Source organism: Uloborus diversus, chromosome 1, assembly GCF_026930045.1.
Source record: "Uloborus diversus isolate 005 chromosome 1, Udiv.v.3.1, whole genome shotgun sequence".
Lineage (NCBI taxonomy): Eukaryota > Metazoa > Arthropoda > Arachnida > Araneae > Uloboridae > Uloborus > Uloborus diversus.
This window is the reverse complement of record NC_072731.1, coordinates 115,357,881-115,376,920: the sequence shown is the minus strand read 5'-3', so window position 1 is coordinate 115,376,920 and position 19,040 is coordinate 115,357,881. Positions and strand designations below refer to the sequence as shown.

The following is a 19,040-nucleotide window of genomic DNA, read 5'->3' as shown; positions in this document are numbered from 1 at the left end:
GAGCATCGATTTATCTCCCATGGCGGTTAGTTGATTCTCCATCATGGTTTTCATCGACGTTAGGTCCCTTTTCATTTCTTCTTGACTTGTAGTAATTTTAGCAGTGAAATCACTATTTAACTGTTCTTGGTTAGTCCCTAATTCATTTTTTAATTGTTCTTGATTTGCAGTAAAACTTGCTGTCAAATCACTTTTCAATTGGTCTTGATTAGCCGCCATATCACTCTTCACAGAGTTGATTGCGTCAAGATGTTGTTTTAATTGTTCATCCATTGCGCGAGTAATCAACATAAAAATAAAGTCCAAATTCAAATAGTCTTTATGAAAAAAAAATGTCCAAAGTCACACTTACTCCAAGGAAGTTCTGAAGAAGCCCCACGTTGGGCGTCAATTGTTACGGATCCGGTGCGACTTCCATTTTCTTGAAAGGACGACACAGTTCTTGAGAGAAACACAAGAAATTTATTTACACTATGTACAGGAAAGATCGTTGACAACTGCTAAATTAATCATCAGCAAATAAGCAAATAAAAATCGACACCGTAAACTCAACGGTTACATACGTATTTACATCCAAATACGAAAAACAACACAGCGAAATGCCTCGCAATAAACAGAGATAATACACACAGAGCAAAATAAATGCTCTCAGCCCAACGGCTCAGTTGAGACTCACGTTTTATGCCGCATAGGCTATTTATAAACATCGAAAAGTTTCCGCAATATTCCAAATGCTTCTGGTATTTTCTTTTCATTCACAAATTTTATCATTCAGAAATGAGGGGACCGTATACTTCAGTCGAATGTACGGGGGCTGTATATTCACGACAAAAAACTATTTACAGGTTCAGGGGCGGCTCTAGCAGTTTTGCCGCCCCGGACAAATTTCCAAAGTGCCGCCCCTTTCCACGGTAAAAAAAATCAAACATTACAATTTTTGCATTACAAATATAGTCCCTTCTTTTTGGTAATTCCTCTTTTTTTTTTAAATATAAAACATTCTTTCAAAAAAAACGATAAGCCCCCCCCCCCCTAAAATGGTCATGCTTGAAAGCAGTTTCGCGTTGTCTTCACGTATTCATCAATTCATCAATCCTAAGTACGACCATGGCTTTCCTGCACTTGAGCTGTGCCACCAGAAAATATTTATAGGGGGGGGGGGGGGGGGGGGGTACGCTTAAAAAATACCCGTATCTGCTAGAGGGGTCTGGGGGTTCTCCCTCGGAGAATTTTTTGAAATTATAGCCTTAAGAACGCAGTTTTAGACGCTCTGTGGCGGTTTAGACGGTGGAAAGTTTCAGGGGGTCTTTTGAGGGGGGAATTTTAAGAAACTGAAGTCTTAAAAACACGATTATAGGCGAAATGTGTTGACTTCAGAGTAAGGGTTGGGTCTTCTATGATTTTTTTTTTTTTTAAATAGATTTGAGATGACGTAAACTTTTCACCCCAATTTTTTGACACTGAAGTTCCAAAAGGCAGTTACCGACAAACTTTCATGATTGCAGGAAAGGGCTCTTTGAATCTCCCCAAGAAACATTCCAAAAGAGAAGTAATAAAAAGCGATGTTTTTAAGCCATTTTCAAGGACTGGGGTGAGGGTTAAAAGGTCTCATCTTAATTTTTTGAAATTATAGTTTTTTCATTTTCAGATTGCATACGGGAGCATCGTCTCAATGTATTAAAAGAGGACTTCGCGCTAAGCACCTCAACAAAGCGTCGTTTTTAGACGATTTGTATGATATTAAAAGCAGGGTGAAACGAGATTTGAAGAGCACTTTAATGATTTTAACTGAGGGAGGAGGCTTCCGAAGCGTAGAATTTTAAGTATTTTCTTATTTTTTGATCGTCTAGTAAAAGTAAAAAGAAAAAAAAGGAGAGGTGGGGGTAAAACAAATATGAAGTGTAGTGTGGGGTGTGATTAACTAAGAAATAATCTGTAACTATAGAAAAATTTAATTTTAAGTTTCTTTTGAAAATAAATTAAGACTTTTTCACGACAATCGATATTTTTTCCAATTAAAATTACTTTGTTTCCCTAAGGAGCATTAATTTCTTCTCTTTAATAGCATGGAACATTTTTTTAAAAATGCTCAATCTAGGAAGGGGGTGGGGGAGAGAGAGGAGTCCTGTGCGCGATCCAATTCCGACAACATGCAGAAGTTCAAAAACTGGACCGTCAAATATGTATCATTATTTAAAACGTGGTAAATAATATAAATAAATACCTTTGTGCTGAACAGTAAAGTAACATAAAGTAACAACGTCTAAAAAGCACAAATTCTGCGAATTTGTGCTTTTTAGACGTTGTTACTTTACGTTACTTTAGTGGTATATAATAATTACTTGCTACGCAATTGCAATATCCCACGGCGCCCCTCCCCACGGGAAAAAATAAAAAGGGATAAATTGACAGTAAATACATGCCAATAAACCTTTAATAGATCATGCCAATAAATAAACAGCACAATGAAATGAAATCAAATTTATTAAAGCTGTACATTAAACTAGACAAAAAAAAGGGCACTTCAAAACAAACACCAAATTAACATGTCTTGTATTAAAGACCTCGAAACATAGCTGGATTATCAAATTATTGGAAGAAAAAAACAATTATAGTATTTAATTAATTTAACAATATTTCTTGAGAACAGACAGGATTTTGGAAGTGCTATGCATTACTGACAATTAAAGTGGCAGCAAAGCAAAATACTAAAATGGACGAAAAAAAATAGAATCGTTATTTTAAAAACATTAACTCATCTTTTTTTTTTAAATAATCATAAAGTAGGAATGCAATTAAACAATTTTTGTATTGGTGCATATTTTCATGACAGCTTAATGAAAATTACTTTCTCGTGTTGTACAAAAGTTTTAGAAGTCAGATTACTGTTTACCGATGTTTCTCTTCTTGTAGTAACTTATAATAAAAGTTCAGTCTGCATCAAGTCTGTTAAATAACTAAAAATGAAAAAGAATACCAGGACAAAGGTTAGAATTCAATGTGTATCGCCCCCCCCTCCTCTAAATTATTACTACTGCGCACCTTAAATAAACACATTTAAAAGGCTTTTTTTCCTACTTTTAATTCTGCAAACTTAGTGATTATTTTTTTTAAATCTATTTGTTCAGCTAACTCATGTTCAATAGCCAATGTAGCTAAACCATTTAACCTATCTTGAAGAGTTGTGGAGCGTAAGAAATTTTTTATTAATTTTAGTTTTGAGAAACTCCTCTCTCCATTGCCACACTTATTGGCAAAGACAATAAAATTCTCAAACTAATAGCTAAATTTCCCTGCGATATCAAGAGTTGAAACTAACGACAAAACTTCAATTGGGCTTTGCCTTTTTCGTAATAAGGCGGAAACTGACACTATTTCGTCTGCTAAGTCCACTGCACTTATGTCTCGTGAATCTCCATCCGTCAACACTAATTCTAAATCTTTGCAGTGTTTAATTAACTCTTCTTTTGGGGTGTGCCTTAAGTCATACACATTGTATAAAAATTTAAAAAAGCTGCTGTGGGTACTCATTAATTCAAACCTACTTTCTAAGGCATTAATTGCCTGATCTATTGTAAAAAAGTAAAACTCTATTTTGAATTTTAATTTCGGATCTTCCACTGGATCATCTCGTGCTTCATACACAAAATGAGTACTTTTTCGTCTTACTCTATGACGAGGTTGTGTCAGCTCAAAATTAGCCGGGATGTCAATCTCTTCAGCCAATTCGCCTCTCATATTCGAACCGTTATCATAGGCTTGTCCCCTCATATCCATTAAATTCAGACCTAATTTTGAAAGTTTTTCGACTAATATATCTGAAAGGTCTTTTCCGGTTGATCTTTCAACTGGAAGAAAACCTAAAAACCTTTCGTTGATTTTAACGATTATCTGATTTGATTGCGATTTGTCAATTGATACATATCTTACCATGAATGTCATTTGTTCAATCTTACTGACATCAGGAGTACAATCCAGAATTACGGAGTAATATTTGGCTTGTAAAATTTCACTTACAATATGTGATTTAATATTTTGATGTAAAAGGGAGATTATTTCATTTTGTATAATTTTCCCTAGATAGTGGACTTTAGCTTCCTCCTTTCTAAGTACTTTTCGAACATGCTCCTCCATTACTGGGTCAAACTGAGCAAGTAATTGAATTATTTGTAAAAAATTACCATTATTGGAGTCATAGAGTTTATCACTTTTACCTCGAATTGCTAAACAATTTTGAGCAAGCATTTTCAATGTTGCCACAATGCGCAGAAGAACTTCACTCCAATAATTAGTTTCCGCAGCAATAAGTCTTTGTAAATCACAATCAATCGTTTTAGAGCACTCTAATCGCTGACTGAATTCAACCCACGATTTTAGGCTTAGAACATGATTTCTTGATGTCTCATGTTCTTTTAAAGTTTCTACAAGGTGATTCCAACTTTTGAAACCTTCTTTGGAGAGAGAGCTACAAGAATAACTAAAAAGCTTGCAACAGAAACAATATACACAGTCTTTTTCAATGGAATAAACTAACCATTTACGCATAACTTTTTCACCATTGTTTAGAGCTCTGACATAGTAATGTGTGCTAAATCTTCGACCAGAGTCATTATAACGAAAATCATAATTTGTTAACGGTTCGGGTCTTCGGGTGGACCTTCTTTTACCAAAAAGCATCTATCAGCGTCTGATAAAATTGCTGGCCATGATCCTGGATCTGAATTATTGATTATCATCAGCGTATCTGTATCATTGGATGTTACTGGATCTGGTGTAACTTTTACTGGAGCATCAACTTCTAATGGACTAGAGCAATCCATTAAGGTGTGATCTGCAGCAGTGTCACAATTCGTTAAAATTGTGTGATTAGCAGTAGTGTCACTATCCGTTAAGATAGTGTGATTAGCAGCATCAGTGTCACTATCCATTACGATTGTGTGATCAGCAGCAGTGCCATTATCCATTAAAATTATGTGATCAGCAACATCCTCATCTTGAATGTCTGATTCGGATTCTATTGCTAAATCGTTATCATTTTTTCTTGCGCCTTGCAGATAGTTCAGCAAACTTCCAGCCTGTTTTTGAATGCTGACTTCTTTTTCAAGTCTCTTTCTCTTGTACTGCGCTCCAGATAGCTTTTGCGACCTCCTGTAGACATTCTAGAAATTCAAGGAGAAAAATTATTTTAACTAGGTAGTGGTTCTTTCACAAATGATGTCACGCTTTGAGGGGGAGGTTGGTTTGTTAAATTGTGGGTTTGTGACAAGGAGAAGTGAAATGTTAACAGAAAATATGACATCAAATTCTTTGGCTTGTGAAACAAAAATAAGAACATTTAAAATGTCAGGTTAAGTATTTTTATATTTTTGTTTTGTTTTCTCGTTGATCTTATTTTGTAGCGAAAACGGCGAAAACAATAACAATGCAGATTAGGATTTAAAAATTAATAGCTACATGCTTAAATTGAAAAAAAAAAAAACCTGTTTATGAATATTTTGTTATTTTGAAATCAAGATTACGTGGGAAATAATTTGGCTGGTGTGTAAAAATTTCTTCTGGTTAATGAGATTTTAGCGTTTGTTGGACCCTGCATATCATCAGCGTAATTGTTATGTTCACAAATATGTGTGTAACAATAAAACATAGCTAAAGTTGGGAAATAAAATTTGGAATTTGATGCACGAATTAGTTAGGGTTGGTTTTCACAGCTGAAAGTACATATTTATGTAATGTAGCGTAACACATGACGACAGGGTGGAAGGGGAATCAGGTGTGACACTTTGATAAAAGGGGAATGAGAGGGGAGAGCTCATAAATACTGGAAAAGAAAAAGTAGCATTTTTATGGACTGCCTAAAGACAAATTATACGTAGTTTGTTTGTTTATTTTGTAATATTTTATTTTATTTTATTTGTTTATTTATTTGCTTCAGAAATATAAAGGCGTTATTAAGATTTAGACCATTCCATGCATGAATAAAAAGTTAATAGGGGGGTGAAGGTGGGTTAGGATTTAATATAAAAATAAAGCAATTCTTTTCTAAATATATATTTACTACTCATGTTCGTAAAATAAGTGCACCACGCGAAAAATTTAAACATAGAAAGGTACCTTGCGGTGCCTTTCCGTAAGAATTTTAGGATTACCATTTCCTACAAGAGTAACTTTTAACAGCTGAATAATTTGTTACAGAAGAATAAGATTTTTTTTTTCTATAAGGAAAAAAAAACTCGAAAGAAACAGCCTTAAAAATCAAGAAAAAGAATAGAAAACGTTTAATTTCAAATATTTTATCCTCCATTTCGGTTAAATATACTTTAACGGATAATCTGAATAGTTATTAAAAATTATCGATAAAGAAAATAATAGTCATAAAATACCATGTAAAAAAGAAGCATTCGAAATGAAAGCAACTTTTTTTCATGTGAAACTTTTTTCGAATACTTTGGTAACTATTTTAATTTTAAACACGTAACTGTAACGTTTATTTTCTAGGATGGCAAGAATTTAAAAAAATATCATAAGAAATTTCTTATCGAACGACAAATGACCAATATTAGAGACCGAAAACAGCTAAGGGGGGAGGGGGGGGGGCTACTAAATATTTTATGTTTTAATTTCAAATAAAAATTCTACGCATTTCTATCATAATAAAAAAATTAGTAAAAAATAATTGTCACATAACATGATTTTTGTTCAGAAATATGGCCTGTATTATAATTCCCCCTCCTCTATTTAGTCTTTTTAGGGCGTTCTTTTTATTTTTCCCCTTATTTAGTGGATTTATCCGGTTTTAATGCCACTTTGACTATTAAATTGCAAATGTAGAAGGGTCATTCTCCTGTTATACACGGGATATTTGCAGACATTTAAAGTGCAAAAAACAGTTAAAAAGGATGTTAATTCATATTTTTTTGCAATTGGATCATAAATCAAGATTCATTCTGAAATTTCAAATGCTATAGTGCTTCTATCCAATTCTCTTGCCTTTTGGTCAAATACATTAATTAGAAAAATTACAAATTTATTTAATTTGTGTCATGCACGGGACATGTATGAATGTTACTCTATCTCAGCTATAAGAATTCAAAAGTTAAAATAGTAGTTGTGTTTATAATGAAATAAAAACTAATACTGGCAATAATATATACCATTTTAAGTGAAAGTTCAATAAAAAGTATTTTACATAATAAATAAATAAAAATATATATATATATATATATATTTATATATATATATAATATACTTTAAATTGTTATAATGTAACTAGTATTAGGATGATACGTTATTTAATACTAAAACATCATTGAAATATCTACCTAAATCTCCAAGCAGAAAAAAAAAGGCTACGGTTCCTGCTATTGCAAAACCCCCGAGTCGGCGAAGCAATTGACAGGAAGAGAGGAAGAGAGCATGGAATAATCAGGGATGAATAATAGGGCAGTAAAGCACATAGCCTAGGGCCCAGCAGATCCCAGAATCAGGCGAGAGTTCTGGTAATCAGACCCTGACCCCCCCCCCCCCCCACCCATTCAGTCTCGTTTCCCAACCAAAACAGGCAACTGTTGACCATTTGCTGTCGGCGACAGCAATTAAGGTACAATAAACGAAGAGGAAAGAAAACCTTCACGTATTTTTCAGACTCCCAAGCTATTGTGCTCGCAAAATACTCTCATACAAATTTGCTCCTAATGTAAAATGTATTTTAGACATTCGAACCAAAATGCCGCCCCTCAAATTTGCCGCCCCGGACAGGGGTCCGGTTTGTCCGGCGCTAGAGCCGCCCCTGACAGGTTACATTACTACAATATTTTTAGATGAAAGATAATTTAATAAACTCCAAATCTAGCTAGATTACGACAAATTAATCACAAAAATAATTACTATTTACAGAATTTGTAACAATATTATGTATCGTTGAAAAGGGTAGAATTTTTCGCGTTCTAAACAATTTGTTTCAATGCTCTAACTTAATTACGGCGGGAGTAATTTGCGTTTACAGCTCGAACTTTTTTAGGCTTAGCTGAAATTTAGGTACTACTTTCTTTATTAAATCTATCAATAAAAAGTGAAGGAATTGTCCCACAGTTTTCTTTTTGACACCATTGGAAAAAGCGACATTTTTTACTTCAAATCTCTCTTGACTTATGGTCGAAAAAATTAGCTTCTATCTTCAAAGGAAAAAAAGTTACAAGCGTTTTTAAATCAATTTCGAAATATGTCATTTTGATTTAAGTTGTCAACCATTTCATTTTCGAGTTTCCACGGTTACGCTGTTTGAATCCATTGTTTATTTCCTTATTTCGCATTTAATTTCTCAAACTTATTTTATTTCATGTTTCCATGGTTATGCTTTTAAAATCCATCTTTCGCATTTTAATTTTTTAAAAGTATTTTAATATGTGTCGTCATTGTTTGGAAGGGTAATTTTGCATGGTATTTTTTTTTCTTTTATTTAAACCTGATTGTTGAATATATGTCACTTCACACAATTTTTATTCTCAAGGTAGACCGGGCAAAGCCGGGCAACGCAGCTCTTAATATCTAAAAGATTTGAAAACTACTGTTAATGTGATTTTATACCTTTTTGTTTGTTTGGCGAAACATTTATTACTGCCAAAGAAAAAACATCCGCTTCACTCGCAAAAGTTTTTTTTTTTTTTTGGTTGTTTATTTGGCGAAATATTTTAAATTGCAGTAAAAACCTCTTCACTCGCAAAATAGAGTTTTAAAGCAACTGTAAGTCTAATTTAATGATTTCACGAAAAGTTTTAAATTCCAAAGAAACTTAAATAGTTTTTTTTTTTTTTTTTTTTGAAAAGGTGAGTACGCATTTTTTTTTTTTTTTTTGAAAAGGTGAGTACGCATTTTATACAAAGAAAAATGATCATTTCACATTAAAAGGGGAGAGGGCGTTAATTTTTTTTATTCAACACATTTCAATTAAATTTTTAGCACGAGCATCGCTGTGCGGGTACCGCTACTTTATACATATACGGAGATACTTAGGTGGTAGCGGGTTTCTTAGTTGGTAAAAAGGGGATCGCGACTAGAAAAAGGTTGGAAACTACTGTTATAAACAGTGCAACAAGCAATGGTGATATTTTACATCGATAGGTTCAAATTATGACGACACAGTTTTTTTTCTTACATGATATGTACTTGAAAGCCGCCTTTTTTAAATAATATTGTTCACAGTATGTCGACTTGAATTTTTAAAAGTTTTACCAGCTTGGAAATGTCCAAAATCGAATTATTTTCTGATTTTTAACAAATAAGAACTTTGCATAGCTCGCCACTTCTGGCAACTAAGATTCGATTTTTTGGTAGCCATTTTCAAATGAAATAGTCGCACGTTGACGATCGCTAATCTAGAGCTTTACGTTTATACATACGCATATACCTTCTGCAACCTCCCCCTCCCCGTTTCAAAAAAAGAAAAGAAAGAAAAGGGGGGGGGGGGGTCTAGTTTCGTCACTGTTGTCGGAATCTCAGTTCACATTCTGCAAAAGCGTCCGAATTTATATTTTATTTATTTATTTCATTTACTTATTTACTTTTTTTTTTTTTTTTTTTTTGAAGAAACTGGTATAGACTGAGGTTTGCACATAAGTTATATATTTTTTTTCTTGTTTCAGGATATCAATGGAGACCTTGAAGACTGATGTGGCTTCACTAAGTCAAAGAGTGTCTAAAATTTCATCGCAAGTCGCAGTATCCGATGAAGAAATCAAATCTCAGACGCAGGATTTCTTACAGGTAGGGTAGGTGCACTAATTGTGGCCACTTTAAGGCTAAATGAAAGTTCTAAGGGACCAAGTTTCTCGTGTATTTGCACTATAACAATAAAATATATGTCAGTTTTCTCAGAATTTAAGCTTCTTTAACATACATATAAGCTCATAAGCAATTAAATATGCAAAAAGAACGCAAGTCAATTGAACTGAAAAAGTGTGGATTTCACCAGTTGTGGTCGCCTATGAGTTAGTTGTGGTCACCTAATGTTTCAGTTGTGGCCAATACAAAATTTTTGCCCAAGAATTAAAACCCAAATCCAATATTCGACATACAATTACTAGAAAACATATATTAAAGAATAGCTGTGTTTTTGGATGTTTATTCATTTTAACGAATATGAATCAGTCACAATGATGAAATAGTAAACGGTAAATAAAAATTTGGCACTAATAAGAAAAAAAAACTTGTACAACGTGTCTTTGTAGCTTCAGGCTGTCTGATGGTCTACAACTGCATGATATCATCTGCAGTTCACCACAATAAATCACCCTTTCTTTACCATTGTCGTCCTAAGGGGCAACTTTTCATGATAGCACTAACATCATCATTAGAACTGTTTATTTTACCAAATATTACACCACAAAAAAAAAAACTGCTTTCAAAATAAATTATAACATATTCACTGATTGAAGTAAATTTACCAATACTCTGTCCCAGCTGATTCATTTAAGTCACTAGTTATTAAGTCACTCATCAGTGTCTTTTCTGTCCTTTTCTGGCAACCTTTTTATTATTATTGCTTTTGAATTAAAATTTTTTGTAAAATACTAAACTTCCTCCGTAAAATATGAACTCTTCCTCCATTCTTTAACTCTTAACTTCTTTAAGTTCGGGTACAGGGCTAGTCTTTCAAATTAAGATTGTCTGATAGTGCCCTTCTAAGACTTGTCCAGGGTAGTTTAAAGATGATACTAGCATGTAATACAAAAATAGAACCATTTCTTACAGTCATTGCGGCATTTTCAACGTAAAAAAAATTGTCTTGCTTTTTGAGAACCATTATTTGCAACAAGTATTACACAAAATATTTTTTAAGCTGTTCAATCTCGAAAGAGTTGATTTTTTTTCTTTTCTTCTTTTTTTCTTAAGTTTAAACAATTAAGAAATCTGAAAATGTTCGTAGCTCTTTTATAGAAACACTATATTTATAAACATCGTAGTTACATTTTTTCATATAATTTGTGTAAAACAAAATAATTAAATGGCATTTTCAAACATGCTTCCGAAAACGTTTATAAATAAATGCAATTATTTGTGGAACGTGTACTAAACTTTCCAAAAACTGAAAAAATGCTGCAAATTTGTTTTTGCTTATTAGAATTAATGCCCAATAAAAAACCTTATTGATTTTCTCTTAGTGAATGTACTAAATATTTTGAAAATATGTTGCATGATAAACATTTTCAAAACTCATTGAAGAAGCCGTTGTAATGTTATTGGAAAATTTACTACGAATATTGTAAAAGTAAACGATAAATTAATAAAACATTTCCATTATAATTAACATGTTGGTATATCTCTTAGCAACCAGTATAAAGACAAAGTCTGCAAAGTGTTACATAAATAGGAGATTTTGAATCCTGTTGATCCTCGTAGAAAATCATTTCGAAAAAAAAAATGCATCTTTAGCTTAAATCTTCGTATTCTTACGATAAATTATGCATATACAAAGGTGTAATAAAAAAAAGGCGAGAATGTTTTGAGTTCTCAGTTTTGAAAGTGCGCATATGTACGTTAAAAAAATCATTTCAAATAATGCACTTTGGTTTTAAACTTTCATAACATTACAACATACTATACTTATACAAAAACCAATATATCTGTCAGTAACTAATAATCTGTTCAGTAAAGCTAAAAAAAATGATTAATCTAATAAATTTACCGAAACAAAAATTTGTAATTGGTAAAAAATATCCATTTTAAAATGTTAAGACATTTAAACCAAAAAGAAAAAGAAAATCATAGATGTAGATGCAGTATGAATTTCACTAATTCAATACAGTTTAACTTGATTAAAGTGACAACTGTGCTACAACGTCAATTTCATATTTTTCATTCATATTCAATATCATGATTTTTTTACGCCATGATCACCATCATTAATATTATTATGTTTCAAAACTGATACTATAGGTTTAGGGTAACCAAAATAGGAAATAAGGCTAAGATTGCAATCATTAGACATCGTTAAATTAAATTATCCATTTCAAAATTCAGTCAATGGTAGATTTTTATCATCTGCAAAGTTGATGTTGAAATCCCAACTCAAAATCATTGGCAAATCATCAAAGCTCTTCCCAATTTTATCTTGAAGTAATGCAAAAGCGCCTTTAGAATAAATAAATAAGTTTTCATACAGAAATTCTCGTATTGCGCTTGAAGACTTATTCGGTGACCGCAACCATAACAATTAGCTGTTCATTTTCACAGTGGCAACGACAAACACAATGTCTCATCGATATCAGAAACATTGTTTTTTCTCATCTTAAAAAATAGCCAACGCCTAAAGAAGTTTTTACTTCAGAAATGTTATATGACGGTGAGGATCGAACTCACGACGGACAGTTGATTCGATTCTTGAAACTGACGCGCTGCCAATCGTGTCACTGAGTCTCGTAATTTTAACGAAAATATCGCAGGTAAGGGCAGGGGCGTAGCTAAGGGGGGGTTCTGGGGACAACCCCCCCCCCCCCCCCGAAACGTTAGTCTCAAAAAAAAGAGAGAGAAAAAAAGAAGAGAGAAGAGAAAGAAGAAAAAGAAAAAAATCAAAACGATTTTTTTCTGAGTAACAAAGGTCAAAAATTCACTTCGCTTGGGGCGGCCCCCCCCCCCCCAATGCCATTGAAAATCTGCTCCATGTGTGACCCTCTAGCATAAAGACGCCTCCCTCTGCTGCGACAATTTTTTGATAATTGAGTGAAATTTGACACTTTGCTTTAGAAATGAGATTGATTTGTTAAATCCACGTATATGCAGCCTTTCTGTGTTATAGATTTTGCAAATTGCTAAATATGTTTAATTTTATGAGCCGCGCAGTGGGAATATTGCATAAGGTCGAATCTGTATATTTCGAATTTCACATTAAAGAAAAAATCGAGATAACGAAGTTTTGAGATACGGAGCTTTAAGAAACTTTTTACAGAAATTTGAAATATGATGGTGAAAATTTGAAATCGATACTAAAGACAATATGGGCTCTTGATTAAAATTCCTCTTTATTAGTTTTGTTAGGTATTTATTCTATTACTAGTGATACCCGCACGGCTTTGCCCGTAATAGAAAAATCAAAAGGTCTTTTGGTTCGCCTGTACATTTACAAATAATGTATGGTGAATTTTCTCGCCAGTTGGCTTGTACCCATCTTACGGTTCCACGTTATGATAATTTCGTATCTCGCCAATTGACTTCGGCCCATGTTACGGTTCCACATTATGATAATTTCGTAATTTACTCGTCCATCTTATGATATTGTTTTTCTTAAAATTGGAATAGAAAAAGAACCACATTGAATTTTCGAAAAATCGCTTCAAGGTGCACACCCCCATGCTACATACTAACTTTGTGCCAAATTTCATGAAAATCGGTCGAACAGTTTAGGCGCTATGCGCGTCACAGACATCCTACAGACATCCTACAGATATCCTACAGACATCCAGACATCCTCCGGACAGAGAGACTTTCAGCTTTATTATTAGTAAAGATTACATGATTAAGTGCTTTATTGCGAGTTTAAGGAATCATTTTGACAGTAAAAGAAACTTTAAGCATATCTTTTTCAAGAAAGTCTTATATTGCTTTTTGGTCCCAGATTTTTTTTTTTTTTTTTTTTGATTCATTATTTATCCTCTTGAGGTTAGCAATTGTTGCAAATCTAACTTAGCCAGTATTCTACGATTTTCCTTTTTTCATCACTTGAAAAAAACTTATACTTTCTTTTCACTCCAATCATTTTGGTTTTCTAAGGAATCACAATTTTAAGAAAGAGAGCAACCAAAGAACAGTACTAATCCAGATAACAGAGCGAAATGGCTTTTAACTTGAATGACCCTTTAACCATAAACTTGAAATGTTCATTTTTTTACATGTCAAACCTGTGAATTTCACCCCTTTACTCTTCTGCCAAGAAAGTGCGCGAAACGACTGTCCTTTGGTTAATCTTCCTGGAAAGCCTATTCCTGGAATGCATTTCTCCCTTTTTTTCCATGCCTTCTCAGCTCTTGAAGACAATTCCTCTGTTTCTGAGTTGAAGAAAATGTTTTTGTTTGCTGCTTTAAAGATCATTGGGCTTCGAATTCAAAAATGATAGCATAACCGGAATTCGAAGCGTTAGAGGTTTTTGTTGGTCTGGTCTCGTGTGTGTCATAGGTCATAGTCAAAACGACCTTTGCTAACTAGAGTATCCATTGCAATCACATTGATTTTTCAGCCAGTATTCACTGCATATTCTTTTGGAAACGTACAGTCTGGTTAAAATAGTACATTCTAAGTGAAAGTTGTTGCATAATGAAGCGAGCAATATATATATATATATATATATATATATATATATATTCAAACATATTTTTAAAATACTTTAAGCTGATTTCTAGGAATAAAATATTCCTCATTCATCTAAAAAAAATCGATGCGTAAAAAAAAAAAAAGCAGCAATTTTTAAACAAAGCAGCTAATACACTTTTTTCCAATAAAAAAATCTTTAACAGCTTTCAAAACGAAAAAATTATAAGTAAAATTCAAAAGCTCATTAAAATAAATACATCATATCAAAATAATAAAAATATCGTTTCTTTTTCCCCTGTTGCCAAAAACAATTTTTTAAATGAATTAATGCACTTACCAAAATAAATAAAAACAATAAATTGTCAACTTAAAGAAATAATTTTCACTGTCAAAAAAAAAAAAAATCGTCTGCGCATATCTTGATGTAGAAACATAAATGACTTCGAGTTCATTCGCCGAAAACTGAATACCTAAATTAAAACTTTAGCGTAAAAATAAAAACAAGTCAAATCAATAATAATTATTTCACAGTCAAAACCATAGCTGCGGAGTCGGAGTCGGAGTCAATCTCATTTTGGGATAAAGGAGTCGGAGTCGAATATCTAAGAATCGGAGTCAGTCATTTGTCTTCCGTGTATAAATTTTTGCCAAGGCTACGAAGTCAGAGTCGAAGTCGAAGTCGGGTAGTCGGAGTCCGATTAATTATCGAGCACAGGAGTCGGAGTCGGAGTCAAGTGCCCCTAAATTCTCGGAGTCGAAGTCTGGAGTTGGCGTCAAGAGCTATTTCCAACAAAATTTGTTTGAAGTAAATCCGCTTTCAAGTACGGAATCTACATTGACTTTCAGTTTCTCCATAGGCGCTAATGTTAAGAGATTTGAACTGTTCAAAATTGAACGGAAAATTGTTCAAATCAAAAAGATATTTTATGTACAAGTTTTTCATTAAACGCTTTTTCCTACAAAGTTTGTTTGAAGCAAATTCGCCTCACAGTTCGGAATTGCCTTGAATTTCCCCGTAGGCGCGGCGTGTGAAGTTTTTTTGAACTGTTTAAAATTGAACAAAAAATAGTTCAAATCGAAAAGTGAAATATGGGAATGAGGTGTCCTCGCCGAGATCCTTCGAACAAAAAAAAGTTGTTCGAATCGGACGATTCATTCAAAAGTTATTAGGGGGGGACAGACAGACAGACATTTTTCCCCATCTCAATACCCTACTTTCCAATTTTTAATTTTTCAATATTTATTTAATTATTTTATTTATTTTTGACTTTTTTTTGTTTTCTTGCGATATTCTTAAGATGCATTAAGCCTTCTTTCATGCTTTTTTCTTCTTTTTCTGACTTTTACTGGGAAAGTAGGCTAAAAATTGGTTTTGTTTCTTCCAGTTTGCCGAAAGTAAAGTGAAAACGCTCCAAAACGAGATCAACAATTTGGAAGATCTCCGGCAAAGGTTGGCCGATTTCCTGTGCGAAGACACGGACGCCTTCAAGCTGGAAGACTGTTTCAAAGTGTTTCGCAATTTCTGCTCCAGGTTCAAGTCTGCCCTTCAGGTACGAGTAGCTGACTCAGTTATTCTGCTCAGTCGGAAATATTTTGTTACCGCAATCGTAGGGATAAAAAAAGCAGATTTTAATTACTATGTAGGCAACATATGGGCCCTACGCCTCATAAAGTTCAGTAAAATAAAAGTGGGTAGAAACCATACGGTTAAAGATATAAATAGGGGAGGGGGAATCCGGTTTAAACCGGTTTTTTGAAGGGGGAGGAAATTTCGAAAACATGGGAATTTTGAAATTTTTTGTTCATTTCTTCCTCAGTGGGACAACACGTATTTTGCATTTTTAAACTGGTTTACATAAATTTGTAATCACAGTCAAATTCTTGTCTAAGAAGCCGGAACAAGAGGTAAGGGGTTGTTTTTTCAAGCACATATAGGGATTGCAATACCGGACCAAAAATTCAATACCGGTATTCGGTATTTTAAAACGTGATACCGGAATACCGTTATTAATACCGGTATTTGAAATTTTTTAAAAATTGCCAGAACACATATTATTTCGTTGCCACATTTCATAATTTTGCACAATTTTTTTTTTTTTATGAAAACGTATTGTGAATTGTGAACAAATATAAAATGAAGGAACAAATGTCATAATAAAAAATCGATACTAGTAAAAAATATTATGCATCTATTGAGTTGTCTCTAAGCCTGGAACTCATTTTAGTGCTCAACTTTCCTACAGTTGAAACTACTCTTTCTGAATTCACGCAGGTCGGTGGTAGGGTAGACCGGGACGCGTTTGCGGCGATTTTTTTCAATGAATTCAATTTTTATGTTTTAACTTAGCAAATTTTAGACATGGCAATTTTATAAAGCAGTTACGGAGTCAAAATTGGTATATTCAGTTGTTGCTCAGTTTGTGTTTTTAACCTTTAAAAAAGTTATTTTTGAGCCCAAGTTGGTTGCGTAAACTTACCCTGGACACGGGGCACGTTACGCATATGTATTTTGACACCTAACGTGGTTCTGTTAGTGTTTTGAACATAATGTCTCACCATCGTTAAAATAAAGCAAATTTGTTACAGATTGAATTGTGTATAAAGTAAAAGCTGAATAGGCATGATGAAAGCAGTGCATGATTGTAACCTTAGGGTGCCTTTTTTTTTTTTGAATTTCTTTGATCTTACCCTGCAGTTTTTTTACACTATTCAAAAATATGACGTATGCAAATTTCCAGTTCAATAGAATAATATTTGGAGGTGGCGCAACACGATCGAAATTTATTGAAAGCTAGTAGTACCCTCACGGCTTTGCCCGTAGTAGAAAAATTAAAAGATCATTTGGTTCACCTCTATATTTACAAATATTGGATGATGATTTTCTCGCCAATTTGCTATATTCATTTGCTTGCCTATGTTACGGTTCCACTTTATGATAATTTCGTAATTTAGTCGTCCACGTTGTGATAATTTGCTCGGTAAAATTTTCGTAAAATTGGAATAGAAAAAGAAAAAAATCGAATTTTTGAAAAATCGCTTCGAGGTGCACACCCCAATGCTACAAACTAACTTTGTGCCAAATTTCATGAAAATCGGCCGAACGGTCTAGGCACTGTCACAGACATCCAGACAGACAGACTTTCAGCTTTATTATTAGTAAAGATCAGCAATTCGTACAAATGGAAAACAGCGTATAATGTTATTAGCGGAAATAATATATCATTTAAAGGGGAACGATTTCAAAGGGTTTTTTTTTAATTCTACACGACAAACAATCTCCAATCAGTCAATACAATAGTAACATACAGTGAGGTGACTCCCTTCCCCCACTCCGCCGTGCAGTTGCATCTTCCCTTGATGTAACTTTTGCATGGAAGCTCGGCCTGCTACAATAGAAAATAGGGTCAAAATGTGGATGATTTTGCACTTTGTTACTCGTCCTTACGAAGGCAAAGGCAAACTATTCGTCTGAATTAGCAATCAACTTACCTAAAACTTTCCAATCTATGGTTAGCTTCACGGCTCCACATTAGAAAGAAAAATGTTAATGTATGCATCAATGGGACGGCAAACTAATGCAAAATATATCCGGAAAAACAAGCGACTATCGCTTGCCATTAGGACCAAACATTGATGATCAACTGCTGGGTGTTCCTAAATTAGAATCGGGAACAGTAATTGCTATGAAAAATGTCGTTGGAAAACTGTAAGACAAATGGGACATTACTGAGCTCGCACGAGGTATGTGCTTCGATACGACATATAAGTAATACTGATACTAAAATTGAAGCATGTTTGAATTTGGAACAAAAGCTGGGAAAGTAACTTCTGTACATATATTATCTCAGAACTAAAATAGGGAAAATAGCAAATTTCTTGCGTCTGGCATGCTCAATCTTGTGTACTATAGACATAACAAATAGCTTCATGGCTCCACATTAGAAAGAAAAATGTTAATGTATGCATCAATTAACATCGCGTGTTTTCTCAGTAAAAGATTGCGCATTTGAATAGCAAGTTTAGACACAATAAGGCAATAATTTTGCCCTTTAGATAGGTAGCGAGACGGATTGCTTGTTTCAATGAGCAGTATAATTTCACCGCCACCATTATATATTATAAAAAGCACAATTTTATTTATTTAGTTATTTATTTTTTATCCCCCTCCCCCTTCCAGTTGGAGCATATTTGATCGGTTGATCTCGGCGACTTTTTGACTCTGGCTCCGTCGTGCGCCGCACGAATTTGCACATTAGGGACGGTGCGGCCCTGACTGAAATTTCTTTCCTGAGAGACGATACTTTTCCGATATTAACATAATTTTCTCTTGAACAGGAGGGGTTTGTGTTTACTTTTTACTAGCCCTTCGGTTTGAAATTTACGATCAACTGGACTATATTTGACCTTGTTGGTTTCTCTTATTCGTTTTAGCTTTCTTTTCAAAATTCTTGGCAGTTATAATTGTGTAAATATCTGAAAATATCTTTGAATTCGGCCGTGGTAGCTCGATCGGTAGAGTGTCGGATTCGGGGCCGGAGGGTCCTGAGTTCGAACCTCGATGGTCGAAGACCCACCGTCGTCATTAAAGGGGACTAGGCGACGTTAAATATGCTCGTGGTCTCAATGTCCTCCAAGTGAAACGATACCTCTGGGGGTGCTAGCACCAGGTAGCTATTAGCTCCTGGACTAGTTCTAAATTCTCATTAACTGTTCGATCTGGTGATGGTGCTGCCATCTATCGG

The 19,040-nt window shown here is 33.9% G+C and overlaps 1 protein-coding gene across 1 annotated transcript in view; it reads left to right on the top strand.

Moving 5' to 3' along the window:
* Positions 1–19,040, top strand: part of LOC129231621 (inverted formin-2-like) — a 220,468-nt gene that overhangs the window by 187,049 nt on the left and 14,379 nt on the right. The window contains exons 15-16 of the mRNA XM_054865990.1: positions 9,639–9,759; positions 15,684–15,848. Of these exons, the coding sequence (XP_054721965.1) occupies positions 9,639–9,759; positions 15,684–15,848 (286 nt within the window). The remainder of the gene's footprint in view (positions 1–9,638; positions 9,760–15,683; positions 15,849–19,040) is intronic.